The 20,674-nt window shown below is 35.3% G+C and overlaps 3 protein-coding genes across 4 annotated transcripts in view; 2 read left to right on the top strand and 1 right to left on the bottom strand.

Moving 5' to 3' along the window:
• Positions 1-7,910, bottom strand: part of usp45 (ubiquitin specific peptidase 45) — a 35,169-nt gene extending 27,259 nt beyond the window's left edge. Inside the window, exons 1-5 of one of the 2 annotated variants that reach the window (XM_048152843.1) lie at positions 7,608-7,910; positions 5,485-5,550; positions 5,084-5,253; positions 4,578-4,678; positions 4,047-4,147 (exon numbers count right to left, since the gene is read on the bottom strand). In XM_048152843.1, the coding sequence (XP_048008800.1) occupies positions 4,047-4,147; positions 4,578-4,678; positions 5,084-5,253; positions 5,485-5,548 (436 nt within the window). In that variant the 5' untranslated portion in view covers positions 5,549-5,550; positions 7,608-7,910. Of the gene's footprint in view, positions 1-4,046; positions 4,148-4,577; positions 4,679-5,083; positions 5,254-5,484; positions 5,594-7,607 lie in introns of both variants that reach the window. The other variant, XM_048152842.1, reaches the window with a different exon arrangement.
• Positions 7,911-8,358: 448 nt separating this feature from the next.
• On the top strand, positions 8,359-11,447 carry tstd3 (thiosulfate sulfurtransferase like domain containing 3). Its single transcript, XM_048153141.1, has 4 exons — positions 8,359-8,663; positions 8,952-9,140; positions 9,226-9,385; positions 10,937-11,447. The coding sequence occupies exons 1-4, from the start codon at positions 8,537-8,539 to the stop codon at positions 11,001-11,003; spliced, it is 543 nt and encodes a 180-aa protein (XP_048009098.1). The 5' UTR covers positions 8,359-8,536; the 3' UTR covers positions 11,004-11,447.
• A 405-nt stretch (positions 11,448-11,852) lies between these two features.
• On the top strand, positions 11,853-18,275 carry zgc:172323 (uncharacterized protein LOC564165 homolog). The gene is given in 12 exon segments (XM_048153140.1): positions 11,853-13,400; positions 14,516-14,669; positions 15,354-15,503; positions 15,878-15,985; positions 15,987-15,998; positions 16,085-16,180; positions 16,260-16,394; positions 16,548-16,658; positions 16,783-16,893; positions 16,983-17,107; positions 17,259-17,603; positions 18,083-18,275. Coding segments are annotated over 12 exon segments (1,659 nt in total). The 5' UTR covers positions 11,853-13,176; the 3' UTR covers positions 18,171-18,275.
• Positions 18,276-20,674: the final 2,399 nt, after the last annotated feature.

The raw sequence follows: 20,674 nt of genomic DNA on the forward strand, positions 1-20,674 counted from the left end.
GACTGGAATGGTTTTCCACTATAAGAAAGAATAAAAGTTTGTTCCCAAGCTTAGTTGTAAAATGATCAAAACTGAGTTTTGTGTTTACATGTTTGGAATAAATACAGCCATTTCATAAGCAAAAAAAAACCCTTCACAACATCCGCCGCCTTTCAACAGCTGAGGATGCTTCCCTCCTGAAGAAAACGAAACCCTCTCCCAGAAGCTTGGAGTGAGCAAAGGGGAATCATGGGAGATGTGGCCAGGCAGGGGGAGGAGCAGAGCTCAGGATCCCATCTCCACACAGCTGCAGCCGTTCTTTAGGGAATCCGACCGGGGAGCACCACTCAAGCGCCTAATGCCATTAATGAGCGCAGCCATGCGGCAGTAACGGAATTGGAGCGCAGCTTCTCTAGCAAGAGCCTGGCTGCCCCTGGAGTGGCGGGAGACCAGTTAGCCTGGGCTTAACTGAACTTAACTTTGATACACCAGAGCATGAGGGCATGGACAGGGACAGAAACTGATTCAATGACAGTTAAGCATCATGCAAGGATAAGGTGGTAGCATATTTCACTGCTATGTGAAATTTTGTACACTAGCTTTTGCTGATCACTGAAAAGAGAAATGAGAATTTTAACAGTTATTGTTCATCGGTATTTACTGTCAGTTGAACATGTCGTCTAATCTTACATACCAGAGAAAACAAGCTGTCTTTCATGGCACATAGCTGAAACTTGAATAATAAAAAAAATAAAATAAAATAAAATGACAGACAACTGTGACAGAATGTATTTAAAGTTGTTTCTTCGTAATAATGAAGAAATACAACTACATGATCACACTCTGTTATGCTGGTCCTCATCATTTCAGCCAGGCTTTACAAGATGAATGCCTTACATGGGTAAATCTAATTAAACTTGCAAGAACATGTCCAGGACTCCAGATCTTATTTTTACTGAAAAATCACTAAATTAAAAAAAAAAAAAAAAAAAAAAAAAAAAAACACATCACAGGAAAAAATATGGACCCACTTTATATTAAGTGGCCTTAACTACCATGTACTTACATTTAAATTAATCATTTGATACAATGCACTTATTGTGTACATACATGTTTCTACATTGTACTTATATTTTAAAAACACCTGCATGTAATTACATCTGTAATTAATTTCTGTAATTACATTTATAATTACACTGTTGACCCATCCCTTAACCCTTACCCCATCCCTTAAACCTACCCATACCACCAAAGCTTTCCCTAACCTTACCCGTACCCCACCTCAATAGCAGCAAAAGTGTTTTTCAATACAATATGAACACAATAAGTACATTGTACTTATTTTTTGATGTAAGTACTTAGTAGTTAAGCCCACTTAATATAAAGTGGGACCAAAAATATTTTGCCTGAAGAAAATGAAGCCTATAGACATATTTATCCATTTAAAAGTTGGGTTGATAAGATATTTTTAAAGAAGTCTCTTATGCTCACTAAGGCTGCATTTATTTGGTTAAAAATACAGTAAAAACAGCAATATTGTGAAATCTTATTGAAAAGAAATAACCGGTTTTCTATTTTTTTTATATATTTTAAAAGGAAATTTATTCCACTGATGGCAATGCTAAATTTTCAGCAGCCATTATTCCAGGCTTCAGTGTCACATGATCCTTCAGAAATCATTCCAATATGCTGATTTGATGCTCAAGAAACATTTCTTATGTTCTTATTATTATTATCGATGTTGGAAACATTTGTGTCGTTTAATTTTTTTTTAATATTCAGTGATGTATAGAAAGTTTTAAAAAAAATATGACCACAAACAATGAACACTAGTGTACATTGTGACATTGTTTATGACCCTTAAGCACATTGTCATGAAAATTTCACAACGTAAAAGGGGGGTGGACTAAAAATAAGCTTCATTTTCTTTATTAGAAATATAAATATTTTATATTTATATTTTTTCTAATTATGTTTTTCTTCTGACTTTGAGGTGACCCACATATGTTCTTGACAGACCCATAAAAAAAATTCCAAAAAAGTAAACTTTGCAATGCAGATGATCATGACGCACATGGACATGACCTTGGAAACAACTTCTCCAAGAAACATCAAGACTAGAAGGTGGAGAACTAATGGTGAACCTAAATAATCAAAGGAGTATTTCTACTGTGCTGTGGGGTTATAAATAAGGAACAGGATTTAAAATACTACACTATGCATTCCTAGAAGTTGTGTATACTCTTACTACAAGGACAGTCCCACTCGAGCAACCTGGGGTTAAGCCTCCTGCTCTAGGGAAAAATGGCAAGTTCATAAATCACTCCAACAGACTAAAAACAAAAGTGTAGCAGAGCAACTTCATCATGCATCCAAGGCAGCGATGCTACTAGAGCTCTAGGTGGAGCCATGGAGCTGCTGTATGACAGACAAAATGACATGCAGAAGCTAAAGACTGAACCAACAGCATGTGATTCCAGTACCACAAAGTTTAATATATCATCTATAAGAGAGAAATTAATGCTAAAAATGAGGGTGTCAGTGTAGTTTGTCTTTAAGCAGTTTTAAGTCTTTACAGCAGTTTCTGTACGGTACCCTACTGCCAAATGAAGCACCCCTTTATTACAATAATTAATACATTTAACTGAATAGCAAATTAATTAATCAATATTATCATAAATATTCTCGATTATAACTGGCCAAAGTTATTGTGAAAACAGAGTTAGCACAACTTTTGCACGGTTAACCCCGCATTGCTGTGTATATTAAGAAATTATTAGAAATTGAAAATATCACAGTTATATATTTTGAGGTTCGTACAGTAACCGAAAAGCTGTGCACTGTATAAATTTTTTTTTTTTTTAAATTGAGTAAGTGAGACTAGTCATTATTTGAACAGGTCAGTTGTGTACTGTATGTATTCAATCATGGTTGCAGACACCACAAATATTCAAATAAGTATGTGAAAGGGTTTAGAAATGTACCTTGTGAAATTTCAGACTATAAATACCTAGGATTAATAAATAAAGAATGAGTAGTGTGAAATGTGAGACAAAATAACCCAGGATTCTATTTACCTGGGGTTTAGAATGACCCAAGGTTAATGCTTTCAAGTTTGAAAAGCCTTATATATTGTGAAAAATGCAATACATACAAAACTGAATTCAAGTGAATGTAGGAGAGGGAACTCAAGAAAACTCAAGAAGCAGATTTTTTATCTATGAAATATCACAGTGCTTTCTGAAGACTGTGTATGTCTCCTCATTGTATCTAGAAAACTAAAAACGAATCATCCCCGGACAAAGGTCAGTGACGACAGATGTGCCAACATGGCATTGCTATGCATAGAGAAACAATGAGGAGCTTCTAAAAGAGCTATTTGAAAGAAAACCCAGCTCTTATTTGAGCTCCCAAAAGCTTTAGAAAACAAGGCAATTTTCAGGTTTTAATCTGTAAAGAAGAGTCAGCTTCTATCACAGGCCCCGTTTACACTAGTGCATTTTCATTTTAAAACAGCATTTTAAAAAGAAAACGATCCTTGTCTACACTGGCGTTTCCACAGCATTTCAGAAACGATCTCCGTCTACACTACACGACCGAAAACGCATGTCACATGACCGTTCATACACACTGGGCATGCACGTTCAAGTGTAAATAGCTGCCTCTTGTGCATGTAGGCAGCTGCAGTATTAAAAAATGCAGAGTTTATCTGCACAATGGCTGCTAAAAATGACAACAAAGCCAGCAAAGATTGCAGTTCAGTCTCCATGGTATTGTTTACACGGTCATCAAGGATACGCAGAGCAAACGTGGGCAGCGACGCCATCGTTTTCAAAAGTCGTTTCGGTCCATTTATACTGAAACGCAACCCCGGTGTTTTCAAAATAAAACGGCGTCTGCAGTGTTTTCAAAAGTCTCTGTTTTCGAGGTTCGAAAATGTTGCCGTAGTGTAAAAGACAGGCATAACCAAAATGACTGTCACTACTATTAGCAGAAGAAAAAATAGGTGTTTTCCAATAATTAAAGATCAAATCACACTTCTGTTTGTTTTCCTGTGGAATAAATACCTGAGGTGGCTTTTGCTGAGTGCTTCTGCAGGAAGTCCAGAGTCTGAGCCAGGGCTTTCTTATTGCAGTGAGTGGAGAGCTCTTCCTTACATTCAAAGCACCTGTTAAAAGGAGAGAAAAACCATCAACTAATGTCAAAATGCAATATATTAAGTCTTTGAAAGCTGCATTTATTTGACCAAAAATACAGTAAAAAACAATTATTGTGAAATAGTATTGCATTTAAATGAACTGTTTTGTATTTTAATCAATTATGTAATTTATTCCTGTGATGTTAAAGCTGAATTTTTAGCAGCCATTACTCCAGTCTTTAGTATCACATGATTCTTCAGAAATCATTCAAATTTGCAAATAACTTTTTTCTTATAGAAAGTTGAATAGAAAGAACAGCATTTTTATATAAAAACAATGTAAATACTAAAATTAAATGCAGCCTTATTTATTTCTTTAAAAAAAATAATAATAATAATCTTACTGATGGATAAATGGTAAAATAATCATGCAATATAGTAATCAATTGACGTTTCCTACCAGGCCTTCCATGTACTGAGGCTGATTGTGATACAGTGTGAGTCAGAGCGATGAGTTTGCTGGTGTTTTGTGGAATGCTGAGTTTCTGCCTGGTTACAGCCCTGGAAGAGAGCAACATTAGCAAGGTTGCCATATATATTATGATCTGGTCAAGTTTTTTCCCACTGTCAAATCAAGGTTAAATAAAGTCTCTGCCATACTCCCAAATGGGCTGAACAGCTTAAATGACCCAAAACAAATATAAAGTAAAAGTCTTACTGACCCCAAATTTTTAAGCAACATATTCACACATCAGTGTGAATTTAAGCACATACATTTTTACACAAAAACGCATAAATGCTTGTCAAAAAACATGTCATTTACCCAGCCATGTGTGGAAAATATCTTAATAAATTGTGTTTTGCCAGTAAAGTTTCTAATATTTGTGAAATATGTCACCGCGCACTGACAGAACTGCATACATTGTAACACAAAATATTTAGTGCTGCAGAGTGAGAAGATCTCACCTGGAACCCACACTTGAGGCACACAAGGATGTCATGTGCTCCTGCTGGTTCTCCCTCAGGCACATTCCTCTCTTTAAGGCAATCGGAGCATACAGACCACAGACTGCCTGTCACTGCCTTCTTCACTGAGCTGAGGTCCACAGCCCTGCTCACATGCTGGCAAGTCAACCCTGAATGACACAAGAATATACATTTTTACTGAAGAGTTTACAGCTCTATATGAGCATTGTTAAATCCACTATCTGAATCGGAATTACAAAGGAATTAGTACATGCATGATAGATCCTTAATGTCTGATAAATGCTTTGTATGCCTCTCTATGATTTTGCAATGGGCATCAAATGTACCATGAACAATGTACTAGAATGAAAAATGGTATTGGCATCAAAACCTTTCCTTACCGCCAACTTCGTCAGATGATTCTTCATCACGAGGCTTCTTTGGCTTGTTAGACCGCTTGGTCATGTCTGCGGTTTTTAAAGAGAAGGGGTCTTTTAAACGCATTTGTATCTAGAGTAAAAAAAAAAAAAAAAAAAATCATTGATTAAGTATGAGAGCCCCCAGTACAGTTAAAATTGTGTTTCTGAAGCCTACATTATCACATAACACATTCACCTGAGGACCTCAGCACACTCCCAAGCTGGGCACAAAATGACTTAAATTATTAATTATAATAGTTTAAAAAGAATAATATAATTATAAAATAACTATATTAAATTATATATAAAAATTATTCATTAAACAATCCACTGTAATTATAAAATGTTATTAAATATACACACACACACACATATACACATATATAAACCCGATTCTCAAAAAGTTGGGACACTGTACAAATTGTGAATAAAAAAGGAATGCAATAATTTACAAATCTCATAAACTTATATTTTATTCACAATAGAATATAGATAACATATCAAATGTTGAAAGTGAGATATTTTGAAATGTCATGCCAAATATTGGCTCATTTTGGATTTCATGAGAGCTACACATTCCAAAAAAGATGGGACAGGTAGCAATAAGAGGCCGGAAAAGTTAAATGTACATATAAGGAACAGCTGGAGGACCAGTTTGCAACTTATTAGGTCAATTGGCAACATGATTGGGTATAAAAAGAGCCTCTCAGAGTGGCAGTGTCTCTCAGAAGTCAAGATGGGCAGAGGATCACCAATTCCCCCAATGCTGTGGCGAAAAATAGTGGAGCAATATCAGAAAGGATTTTCTCAGAGAAAAATTGCAAAGAGTTTGAAGTTATCATCATCTACAGTGCATAATATCATCCAAAGATTCAGAGAATCTGGAACAATCTCTGTGCGTAAGGGTCAAGGCCGGAAAACCATACTGGATGCCCGTGATCTTCGGGCCCTTAGACTGCACTGCATCACATACAGGAATGCTACTGTAATGGAAATCACAACATGGGCTCAGGAATACTTCCAGAAAACATTGTCGGTGATCCACCGTGCCATTCGTCGTTGCCGGCTAAAACTCTATAGGTCAAAAAAGAAGCCATATCTAAACATGATCCAGAAGCGCAGGCGTTTTCTCTGCAACTTGTCTCCTCAGTCCCCAGACGTTTGCAGACTGTTATAAAAAGAAGAGGGGATGCCACACAGTGGTAAACATGGCCTTGCCCCAACTTTTTTGAGATCAACTTATTTTTCCCTTAAAATGATACATTTTCTCAGTTTAAACATTTGATATGTCATCTATGTTGTATTCTGAATAAAATATTGAAATTTGAAACTTCCACATCATTGCATTCTGTTTTTATTCACAATTTGTACAATGTCCCAACTTTTTTGGAATCGGGTTTGTACATGTATATATGTGTGTGTATATATATATATATATGTGTGTGTATATATATATATATATATATATATATATATATACACACACACACACATATATATGTACAAACTCGATTCCATATATCAAATGTAAATAAAGGCTAAAAACTGCCAAAAATGTAATAGAATTATAATAAAATAATCCAATGTAACTAAAAGTCTAAAAAGTACTAAAATCAATATGCACAACATGTAAACTGACAATATAGCTATTTCTTATTCAGTTTTTTCCCCCACAACAATGTTTGTTTTTACTGAAGAAAATAAAGCTCTTGAAAGCTCTGGAATATCCATCTCAAATATCAAACACTGCAATGCCCGACAACTCGTTCTATCCGAAACACATGTATACTGTTTAAAAGATGACAGCATTTGAAGACAGTTTATCCTGTCAGCAATATAACCATTATCTATAACTGACGAATCGGTAATTGAGGATAATAAACACATTTGAGAGAATAGCAAGCCACTGTACCAAAGCAAACAAGAGCACGACACCTGAGACTTGCCCAGGTAACTGATACAAGTACTGACAGCAGGTACCGGCTGGTTAAAGGCCTTTGCTTCCCTAGTATTAAGTAAGATCTGTTTATAACACATGGTTGTTTAAAAAATAGTGGCTATAACAGTAAAAAGGTCGTTGGCTTATAGTAATAAACCCAACTCACCCTGTTTATGTTCCCCTCCTTTCCAGGCTCGCAACCAAGTTAACGTCAGTTGTCAAGTGGCCAGGTGGAAGAGCGAGGCTAATAACTTGCATATGCTTCTAAGTTTATAAATACGAAAGAATTTCTGTCGGTAGTTTGGTGTTCGGATCTAACACTTCGACAATCAGGAATCTAGCAATCCCAAGACAGTTTGTATTTTGATTAACAGAGTTTGTCAGCGTATTTAGTGGCATTTGGAAAAGAAGAACAGAAAGCACAAGTATCACACATGTCACGTGGTCACATCCTCAATGACGCGCTACGGATACTTGTATGGCCAAACTCGTTTCTCAGCCGGAACATTTTTAAAAGTACCGTAGTGTTTTGTATAAACGTAAACAGAAAAGAGATATTTGAGAATTAAATATATAATATAATATATATATATATATATATATATATATATATATATATATATATATATATATATATATATATATATATATTTTTTTTTTTTTTTTTTTTTTTTTTTTTTTTTTTTTTTTTTTTTGCATAAGTGCATTATATATTTTATTGTGCATGAACATTCCTGCATCGCATAGCAGCATGTGTTAAACGTATATTATGCATTAACATGACATATCCATAACCATTTCAGGTTATGGCAAATAAACACTTGCATGTCAAAATAAAATACTTTGCTAAACAGAAAAAAGGGAAAGGAGAAAATATAAAGAAAACGCAAATAAAAACGAAAAAGAAAAGGAAATAGCCTACGTCACTGGTAATACGTAATAGTATTTGTGCGCATGCGTGTAGGAGTAGTGGTAGCTGAAATCGTGCTATATAACCTAGACTCGGTCTCACCGTGTTTTCGTTAATATTTAAATATAAAACAAGGAAGAAAGTAACATCGTCATTCTGTCGCTTTCTTTGCTTTAAATTCTAGCATGGCATTAAATGTGTATTCACGGCTGACAAGAAGTTTTGTCCGCGTTTTAGCGAGCAGAAGTGTCATTCCTGTCACAAGACCTCTGACAACGAGTTCATGCTGGACACATTTACGTTGCTTACAGCGTGAGTGTTGAAATGTTGCAGTGTGCATTTAACAGCTAAATGTAATACATCTTGATTGACATCGATAGTTCTGTAAAATCTTTACCGCTTAACATATGTGCTTTTTCCCTCTACGTTTTTTAAAAGGTTTGGGCTGTTATAAGTACTTTTAAAAAACACGAGCTTGTATAAATTGCTCTAAAAGGTGATATTTTTATTTTAAGAGGTATACTAGCACATAATGACAACTATACGTCTTGCAAAAGAACTGCCTCTGTTGGTCAAGTGTGTGTGTATGTGATCTTTCAGATATCCGCGTCATTCGTTATGATGGTGCTTCATTACGAAATTTCAGCTCTTCTAGCCAGCCTTCAATAGATGTGTCATATGAGCAGCTGAAGAAACTGCTGGTGTCCCGATCTAGTGTGGTTATAGACGTCCGCGAGCCGTGGGAACTCAGGGAATACGGGAACATACAGGGATCAGTTAACGTTCCACGTAAGTCAGTGACTGTTCTCATCCTTTTACTGTATATTTAAATGAACATTATATAAATTACAATACTGTACCCTCTCATCTGCAGTGGGACAATTGAACGGAGCTCTCCAGCTCAAACCTGATGAATTCAAGGAGAAATACGGAGGAGATATGCCATCACAATCCCAAAATATAGTGTTCACCTGCCTAGCTGGTGTAAGAAGCAAAACTGCCCTGGAAACTGCAGTGTCTTTAGGATACACCAAGTGAGAAATTATGCTTATTATAGAACCAGTGCTTGTTTTAGTTTGATTTCTAAACAAAACTTTGAAAAGGATGACTTTTTAGGACTATTATTTTTTTCAGTCCAGAAATAAAAGAAAACGACTCTAAATATGGCATTTACAGCATCTGTTATACCTTACGGCAGGGGTCATCAAATGGGTATTTACCAATTAGTATTTGATTTGAAAGTAAATTTGATAAAGAAAAAAAAAAATCAAAAGTATTAATCAAAAATGTAATATTAAGCTAACTTCAACCAAAGCTGAAGTTCAGCTATTATCCCTCCTACATAAAAATGTATATTAAGTAACATTAAATTGTAATGTACATGATGTATATGGTTCTGTACGTCAATAATGATTATTTTAATGCAGGGGTGCCCAAACGGTTTACTACGATGGGCCAAAAATCAAACTTGATTGAGGGCCTTAGGCTGAAAGTAAAGGTTACATTTTATATTCTCTACATTTAAATAAGACAAAAAAGGTCAAACAAATGGATATATTAGAAATGAAATGAAGATATGCTTCAATGGCATGTTTATTTACTATTTTTCTCCTCCTGATATGGCATGGCAGGCCAAATCAAAGGTCATCACAGCCCTATTTAGGTTTTGCCATCTCTGTTTTAATGATTTTTCATTGTTATTCTTATTACAAGTATTTAAATACATTAAATGTACACTATGTAACTTTCTTTTTGGCATTCTAGTGGTTAATAAGCAAAACTGCATGAGTCTTGTGGAAGAACATTGTATCCAGAGCTACTTCTCTCTGTTTATGTATATGACGAGTCACACATAGTGTTAGTGTTGTCAAAAGTACCGACTTCGATACCAAGTCGGTACTGAAATTTTAAAAATGTGATGCTTTGAGTGCTGTTGAGCGGATTCGTGAACACCTGATTGGCCATTGTGTTCACACGCTCATCAAATATGTCTGTGATTGGCTACAATGATCAACACTTCAATAGTATGTTGTAAATAGACATCAATGAAGCTCTTCACCGAGCACTTACACAGATACACACGTCTTATCTATACACGTCTTATCTATAATAAGACATCTGCTTTCAAATTCAAACACTTCCGTGTTCTTTCAGACGCTCCCGTGCGTTGATCATTGTAATTAATCACAGACATATTGAACGTGTGAAAACAAAGGCCAATCAGAGGTGTTCACGAATCCGCTCAACAGCGCTCAAAGCGTCACATTTTTAAAATTTCACTGCCGACTTGGTATAGAAGTCAGTACTTTTGACAACAGTAAGTGTACCTTTAATATAGTATGCACACATTTATAGGCAGGTCTACTGTAAATTTTATTCAGTGTACTCCAGGTGTCTGTCCACCAAGAGGTAATTGGCCTGAAAAAGGTTAAAATTCCATGCCTTAATAATGCCTTCACTGAAGAAGAAACAGAAAATGCACATTTAAACCAGATTTGTTTTTATATCAATATGCTACACTACAGTATATTGAAGTTCTGTTTGTATGGCCTTTGTTGCCTAATTGATTTTCTCTCTTCTGATAGGGTTCAGCATTTTCCAGGCGGATGGCAAGAATGGGCAGAACGTGAATTAATACAAACCAAAGAGTGATTGTTCCGTTGCAGTTATGTCAACACTGTGATAGAAGTTTGACTGAATCTCAATTGATACAGAGCTAAAATGTGCTACTAAGACTGGATAATTCAATGGTATTGACTGGAAGTAAAGAAATTGTGTGATTACATTATAAGCCAAGATGCACTATACTACATGTTGTGATCAATGCACATTCTACTCCGATATTTCATTTGACATACATAGCCTACTGTAGTTGGAATGGGAAGTGCAGTGGTGTGCAGTGTGTATGTTACGATTTCTGTTCAAAGGGCTGATGGCTATTTGCCTAATGCTTAAACCTAAATATTTTGAGCAAGCAATCCAAAAATCAGGCCGAAAATATAACTTTTATCCAATGATTTATGGAGTTTGCATAGTACTGTATAAAATTAAGTGGAGCGTTGTTTTTGTATTCTTGAAAATAAAACTTGAATGCCACATTGTGTGTATTGTGCTTAGCTGAAAAAAGTATATGTGCATTATTATCCTGCATTTTTGATAAAAGAATCTGCTCAATAATTAAATGTATATTTAAACAAACCCCTAACCTCAAATATTAAAATTCAGGGTGTAACTTCATTTGAATGTCATCATGCACAGGCGAGAATTACTCGCATTTTCTTCACAAAATATAAAAAATCTGATGTAAACATAATTCATGTAATTTAGTGAGATAAAACTATCAAGACAAAACACTTTAAGATAGTTTATGTGTAATATATATTTATTTTAAAAGAAATAACATTCTTATTTTTTATTCAGCAAGGTTGCATTAAATTGATCAAAAAAATACAGTAAAGTCATAATGAATAAATGACATTTTAAAATATATTAAAACAATTATTTAAAATTTTTCATCATATTTCACAATGTACTGTTTTACTGTACTTTTGATTGAATAAATGCAGCCTTAGTCAGCATGTAACTTCTTTCAAAAACATTTAAAGATTACAGATTCCAAACTGTATTGTAAATGTTCAACAATTTCTACCAATAAGAAAACCCTCTTCAGCATACATAATCTGACTGGCACTTTATAAGCCTTTGTTATTGACTTATACATGTTGCAAAGTCATCTGTGACAAGAAGAGCTATACGATGTACTGCCATTTTATAATCATATCATCAGAATTTCTTACACGCTAGCATGTGTCTGAGCCATAAGTATGTATACGATGATAAGAATTATGTGTACCATGCCATTAATGTGGATGTGATAAAGCCGTCTTTCACCGATAAATCCGAAATAAAAAAGTAGTTTTAATTATAACTGAGCAAAGCTGCCTCAAATACAACTGGACAAAGACAATGCTGCCTTATTATTGACAATAAAGAGGCTATCCTATTGTCTTTATCAATGCTGTCATTGTTTTTTTTCTGTATAATGAGCACATACAGGAGTGACTAATGTACTGTAATTGAATGAGATAGCAGGAGTAAAATAACGCCTGAGTGATTCAGCTCATTTAGCCACTGTTCACATCTCAGAGAGATGCAGACCCAGCCTTTCTCCCACATGCCTGGCAAATCTTAGATCGTTGGAAAGAATCTCATAAACCACATTCGGTCAGCATTAAAAAACAAAAACAAAAAAAAACAACAGCATTGTGTAATGAAAAAGATCAGAGCATAATTTGGCTGCTACTCTAATACCATCTGCACCATTTTTAAGAAAAAATATATTTGAGGTTCTTTAGGTTGCGAGGACTTCCCACTTACATCCTTTAGTCATCTCAAGCATGAATCTCAGACAGGCCATAGAAAAACACTGGGGTTCATTTCCCTTTGCATTTCTCATTTTTACACATACTTCCATATAAATAGTGACCAGATTAATGTCATCTCTCACATATCAGTATCCCTTTGCACAGACTGACCCTGTGACACTGAAGCATGCGTAATTAAAATCCTTACATATCAAAGCACATCACATCACGACTGCACCTCCTCTTAATTTAACCCTCCCTTCAACACCTCTCAAGACCCTGACAGATGTTTGAGTGACAGGCCCATTTCTTGATGGTGCAGAGGCTCAACATTCCCAAAGCACTGACTCATGTTTATAGCTGAGTATAAAATGCCTGGACCTCTGAGAGTGTGGATTTGTGAACAGAGCTTGCAAGAGGAACATCAGCAAAGTAAGGCCTAAAAGTTTAGCCACTGACCCATGATGAGTCGCAGCCCAGAAAGGATCTCATCCTATCGCCGCCACTTCGAGGACACCAGCACCTCCTCTTACCAGGTGAGGGTCAGCAGCCCTTCTCCTGTCAGACGGGATGTCGGGAGGTGCCGTTCAGCCAGCTACTCCCGTAATGCCACGGCTGTGAGAAGCAGCATGGCAGTGGGCCGGAGGACCATCTCATCCTCACGCAGCCAGCCTCTCATGACTGGGTAAGCATCGCCCATCCTGTCAGCACAGAAGCAAAGGAACAATACAGAACATCATCATATGCATCAGCCTAAATGCTAATTTTTAAACCTATTGAAGAGGAGAATTTTTTTTTTTCTGCCCAGCAATGGAATTCATGATTTCTGACATTTATAGGAGGTGCACAGTGTAAGCGTTTTGCAATAGTAATTTTATACAGTACAAATATATAGTAAAAGTAATTTTATTAATGAGTATTATATCCATCCACATATATAACATTACTATATATATACACTGTAAAAAAATATATTTTCATTCATCACAACATTGTGGTTAAGATAACATAATATTTTTCTGTTTTGAGTTTCGGTTGATTAAACAAATCGCCTTCATTGTATTAACTCAAATTTTTAATTTCAATGAACTCAAAATTTTAAGACAACCAGGAAACTTAGTTAAACTAAGTTAAACCAACAATTTTTTTACAGTGTTTTATATGTGTATGTGTGTTTATATTTTACACACTCCCATGTAAAATATAAATTCCAAAATTCCACTTTATGGAAGATATATTTTTAATATATTTTGTATTACACTTAGCAAATAAAATATATAATTAATAATACTTTAAATAGTTGTGTAACTACAGTATGCTTAAAATTCCTTTGTTATAGTGACTTTTTATTGTTATAAGTTTGTCCTCATGAGTTCTTATTTATATTTTTTCTTATTATATATAATGATTATTTATATGATATAGGCTATATAATGATTTAAGAATTTTTTTAATTAACCACAAAACAAAACTAATATAAAAACTGGGTTGCTTGCAAATAGGTGGCTTTAATAGAGTTTCGTATTTAATTAGTACTTTTTCATATATTTTATTGACTGACTGCAAATAATTGCTTTGTTAGAACTTTTTCATTTGACTTATTAATCCGTTACAATTCACACACAGCCTCTAGGAGACTCGAGCGCTCTCAATAACTGTGTGACCTAATAAACCCCAAAGTGACAAATAAATAAATCTTCACCATCAGTAACATCACCTTGCATTCACTTCACACTCACAGTTGGTCTCATGGCGTTTTACCTTGGAATTCAAATTGTGCTAAATATGAATTTATTGCAGTCTCGGAATGGGAGCCATCTGTCTTAGTGGAGGGGGTCCAGGGGTCGATCTTGAACAGGCTGCTGCCGAAAACCGTGAATTCCTCAGCACACGAACCAATGAGAGACAAGAAATGGTTCTGCTCAACGATCGACTGGCAGCATACATTGAGAAGGCAAGCGCACTTGCACTAAAAAAAAAAAAAAAAACAAGAAAACAAACAAAACAAAACATTGCATTATACAGTCTTAAAATTAAAGGTTCCAAGGACAGCGATGCCAAAGAACATTTTCTTTGTTCCATTCAGTGAACTGTTCTTAAAAGAATATATAGGCCTATATATATATATATATATATATATATATATATATATATATATATATATTTTATATAGAACATTTTATGATCTAAAGAACTTTCTTTCACAATAAAGAACCTTTTGTGGAATAAAAAGATATTGTATATTAACCATGTATATTATATCCATGTATATTAGCATTTCTTCATGGAACTATACCAATAACCTTTCTTTTTAAGTGTGTAGCTAATATCAGTTATGTCACATATGAATTTAAATTATAACATCATAAGCTACTATAACTGATAGCCTAACAAATATGCTATATTTTACATTCTTTAGCATTGCTCTTAATGCTCTTGGAAACAAGCCTCATTTTTAGAGCCATCTTTGACAGCATTTGTCTGATCTGGCCACGCTTGAATGCGTCGCGCTCACTGGCAGTGTGGAAATGCCACTGCTGGCTCACGAGATAAAGCGCATTATTCGCACTCCTGTGGGCATACAGACAGAGCTCATAACACGCGTACTGTGTTTCCTTATTCTCCTGTCGAAACAAAGGTCCGGTCGCTAGAGCAGCAAAACAAATTGTTGGAGACGGAAATCGAGGCCCTAAAGAATCGATTCTTGAAGCCAACCGGCCTACGCTTGCTGTACGAGGAGCAACTCAAGGAGCTGAAGAGGCTGGCTGACCAGATGAGACTGCAGCGGGTAACCATTTGAATGCATAAAATAGCCTTATATATATATATATATATATATATATATATATATTTTTTTTTTTTTTTTTTTTTTTTTCTTTCTTTCTTTCTTTCTTTTTAAACGACTACAATAAATGTAGGCCTGGTAGCCTATATATATTCAGCCATATAGTTTAACGTCTAGCCTATTTGTAAATGACTTGAATTGTCCGTAAAATATTAATACATATTTACACATGGCTGTTTTGAGACTCTTCAATATGCCCAATGTTGTGTTGGATAAGAAACTCTGAGGCGATAATTCGAATTGAGGAGAGAATACTGTCTGACTTTGACAAGTATGTGAATTAGGCTATATGATAACACTTTCAATTAATTTTAAAGGACCTTGCTATTGCTGCAAAGGATGCTATGGCGGGTCAGTTGGAGATGATTAAGATTAAATATGAAGAGGCCTTAGAGATGAGGAAGAAAGCCGAGCTTGACATTGAAAGCTTTCCGTCCGGTATGATTCCCATAAAACTTATAACATTTATTTTTATAAGCAAAGAAAAGTGATAGAATGAGATATCTTATCTTTTATATTCTCAGGATGTTGATGCCGCAACCTCCGCGCGCATTGCTTTGGAGAAGCAGCTAGAAAACCTGGAGGTGGAACTAGAATTCCTTCAAAGAGTACACAAACAGGTAATTAAAACTCAAAATATTCTTGTACTTGATAAATAAAATCGAAATGTTTTAATATTTCAAAACCGAACGCTTTCAGGAAATCGACGATCTTATGAAACAAATATACTCAGCCCACGCCACAGCAATGGACATCTACAGTCTCCCCGACCTCTCAACCGCTCTCAAGCAGATCCAACACCAGTATGATGACATTGCAGCTAAGAATTTGCAGGTGGGTATTTTTACACGACATAAAATGTTTGGAACTGAGGTGGCTGCAACATTGCACGCACGCACGCACACAAAACACTGAGTTAGAAGTTTAAACAAAATGTGTTACAACACTCCCTGGTCTTCATATTAACAAAACAACATTTTTGTGCAGGAAATGGATTCTTGGTACAAAACTAAATTTGATGATCTCAACAACAAAACAACAAAACATGTGGACAAGGTGCGAAGCGTGAGACAGGAAATTGTCACTGCGAAGAAGGATGTAAGTAATAATGATCTTTCTTTAACATGCTTACATTGGACAAAAAATATTTTATACTTTGTTCATTTTTACTATGACAACATCCAAAATTAACACAGTATAACATTCATTCATTGTTTTTTAGATTCAAAATAAGCAGCGTGATTTGGACTCTTTGAACACCAAAAATGAGGCTTTGGAAGCACAGATCCGTGAGACTCAGGAAAAGTACAGAAAAGAACTAGAAGAACTGCAGGTGAAACAAATATGCTTTGGCCTACATACAAAGTAAAATCGAAAAAAGAAATTTAATATATGATAAACACATCTGATGTTTTTTGTCAGGCAAGAATTGAGGCCTTGCAGCTTGAGCTGAAGTCCTCCAAACAGAGGATAGCGCTCCTCATGCGTGAATACCAAGATCTGCTCAATGTGAAGATGTCCCTTGAGATTGAAATTACCACATACAGGTAACATTTAGCAACTTATGATCAAATAATACAGTTTAAACCCAAACAAATACCACAACTCCAAAAACACTTAGCTTTAAAACATACCAGAATTGAATAATTTCGAAAGTGCCGTTTTCTTCAATCCTTCCTCCTTAATTGTTGTTCATAGGAAGCTCATTGAGGGCGAGGACTCTCGTCTGACTTCCGTCGCACAGAGCATGCAAACCATGTCCATCATGAGTGGCAGCATGAGTGTTCACAGTGCTGGAGCCAGAGGTGTTGCAGGTGCCCTGGGTGCAGGAGTTGCAGATACAGTGGGCGGAGGTCTTGCTGGAGGTCTTGGTGGTGGCCCTGCCACAGGTCTTGGAGGAGCTGTTGGTGGTGGCCATGCCACAGGTAATGGCGGAGGTATTGTTAATGGGACCACCGGTGGGGTTGGCGGCCCAGGCACCACTATGGACTACACTCAAGAGCAGGCTGTGGAGATGACGGAGAGGAAGACTGTGCTTATCAGGTAGCATTAAAATTAAGCTTTCTGTCAGAACCATGGTTTGCGCATGTGCTCTTTCTGTGGTGTTTGTGCAGGAACTTGGGGCCAATTCTGGCCCTGAGTCATATTCCCATCTCATTCCCTTTCTCTCTTTCTACAGTGTTTTATGACCTTTCTCAATTATCTCTGCAAATACAAGGTACAAAAGCTGTCAATAGGGCAGTACCCTTTCAAAAGATACACCTTTGTACCTTATTTACCCCTAAAGGGTACATATTAGTAACTAAATAATAAATATTAGTACCTTTTGAAAGGGTACCACCCCAGTGACAGCTTTTGTACCTTTTTTTCTGAGAGTGATGGCAAAATAAAAATAAATCGAAGCATCCTATCCATAAACTTAAACAAAGAAAATGTACTGTTGAGCTTTGAGAAAATAAAAAGTGTAGAATTAATGTGTTTAATTTTAGCCTGCTGATATTCTGCATTGTTTTCTCCCAAAGAACAGTTAAAACTGAGGATGATACGCTGGAGAGCAACACACAGGAGAAATCTTATTCCATCTCTGGCGCAGCAGATGATGAAGAGTAGTGGTGTTTTCTGCTCACCAGTCCTGCCTGCAGATGCGTGTGCCTTACTACTCAAAGATCAGCTTGCATTGCTTGTCCACAAATGGAAATAAAGCTCTGAGCATCATGTCCTTTTCCGGGTTTGGTTTCTACATTGTTTGTGCATACAATCCACTTCTCCACAATATCAACAGGTGTTAGATGCACGGCACCTTATGACTGTATAGGAGACAGATGCTGAAGAAGGAATAGACAGGAAAACATCTTAAAATAAAGGCAGGGAGTGTGATTGTGTCACTCAAGGCTCAGTTTATCACCTTGATTCTTTGGCCAAAGGGGGGCTGTCATACGAATGGCACTGCCACAACAAGCAGTCACAATCACTGTATGGCCCCATTCTATCTAAATTTGCCCTCTTCATGTGCATCTGATCCATCCTGATTGCTTCACACTGGAACATGCCAAACACTCAAACTGTGTGAGGTAGATGTGCACTGGAGTATTTAAGCATAAAACTACTGTCGGCAAAAGGGGCACTGTTGTTGACACAAAACAGTCACAGATACATAAAGCATGGCATGTGGCTTGCACTTGCAAAAAGTATCAATTTAACACATTTTATTTAAAAATCTATTGCATACAGCATTTATGCTGTTAATAATCCAATCCAACATAGACTTTAAATGAAATACTGCTTATTCAATTCAAAACAACTTTCAGATCGTGAGTCTGACCCTGAGCACTGACAATACATTTTTAAACTACACTTCATACATGCGAGTCAATAGTCTACAGTAAACAAAAGATACAGTAAATGCTCACAAACACTAAAACGTGTGGAACTAGAAATAATCAATTAAGATAAGGAAGTCTAAATGTTCCTGGGACCCAGAAAAAAAAAAAAGTTTTTTGAATTTAGTATTTTTTCACGTCATTATATTGTTTAGAGCATAAGAAACAATAAAAAATAACATTTTTGAAAATTTATATTTTATTCATATGTTATGCTATGTCCTGTGTAGTGGACACCAGGACTAAGTTTTAAAAAAAATAAAATGACATGAAAAGACATGTATAGGCAAAAACTATATAGGTATAGGTTTTTTTGTTTTGTTTGTTTTTTAATTCACCAATCAATTTTTAGGCTTCAGGATTTTTTTTAAACCAAATTTTGTTTAAAGATGATTCTCAACTATGTTATGAAAGATTTAATGGAATTAATTGATATACCATTTTATTACTTTAATGCAATATGTGGGTAAAATAGCCATACATGGGTTTTCCCATTCAATACAATGCATCTATACATTGTATCTAATTTGCATATTAATATGTTCTTGGGGCAACATGTAATGAAAAAAGAAGTGGAATAATGGGAGTTATAATTGGCACCATTTTCATAATAATATCTAATAATTCATAGGAATATTGATACATAATTTATTTCGCTATTCACTGGTTGTGTCTCCTAAAATGCCTGATAAACTTGATTTAAGTCCTGTTGTCCTCTACAGTGGACATGTGTAAAATCCATGTTCTGTTTTGTAACAGAAAGTCATATTTTGATTAGAAACCCCATAACATTTTCCTGAGATGTTGATTCATGACAAACAATTTGAAAATTATTCAGATGTAAATGATAATAACAAAATATTATCATATTTCCATAAGGGTGTTAAATTTGATCACTAAATCAATGTCAGTCATATTTAAAGACCAAGGAGAGGGAGTGGACATGGTGAAACCTCCGAACATTTGGTATCTCTGAAAAGCCCTGAATGTGCTCTTTACAGGACATCCAGACATAAAACTGTGACATTTATGCTGTCAGAGAAAATCACTCAAATATAATGTCCACTACAGAGAACAAAAGTCTGTTCCTGGGTCCCAGGAGGATACAATATCTGATGAGAGAGAATAATTCAAAGGCCTCTTCACAGGATCTGCATGAACTTTAGTGCATGTACAAAAACAGTCTGACTGGAGACAATAAAGACAAGTGAAATTCATTACATTGGTAACACTTTACAATAAGGTCTCATTTGTTAACATCAATGCCTTAACTAACATAAACTAACAATGAACAATATATTCTTACAGCATTTATTAACCTATGTTAATGTTAGTTAATATAACTTAATATTAAAAATGTATTAGTAAACGTTGAGATTAACATTAACTAAGATTAATAAATGCTGTAGATATATTATTCATTATTGTTAATGTAGTTAACTAATGCTAACAAATCAAACCTTCATATTTCATTTTATTAATATACTTTTATGCCTATAAAATACATTACACTTATTTATTATTTTAAATGCACACATAAACACAACATGTATTATACTGTGTATAGCCCAAATACACTTTAATACACAATTGAATTAGCCTTACTGTTGACTTTTTATTTAACATTCTAAGTGGTGATTTAAGGTCATGTGATTATTTAGAAGATTTGGGAGAATCATAGACCCTCTGGGATTAACAATAATAATTTAATCTAAAGCAAAGGGGATTACACCG

Source organism: Megalobrama amblycephala, linkage group LG13 (assembly GCF_018812025.1).
Source record: "Megalobrama amblycephala isolate DHTTF-2021 linkage group LG13, ASM1881202v1, whole genome shotgun sequence".
Taxonomy (NCBI): Eukaryota; Metazoa; Chordata; class Actinopteri; order Cypriniformes; family Xenocyprididae; genus Megalobrama; species Megalobrama amblycephala.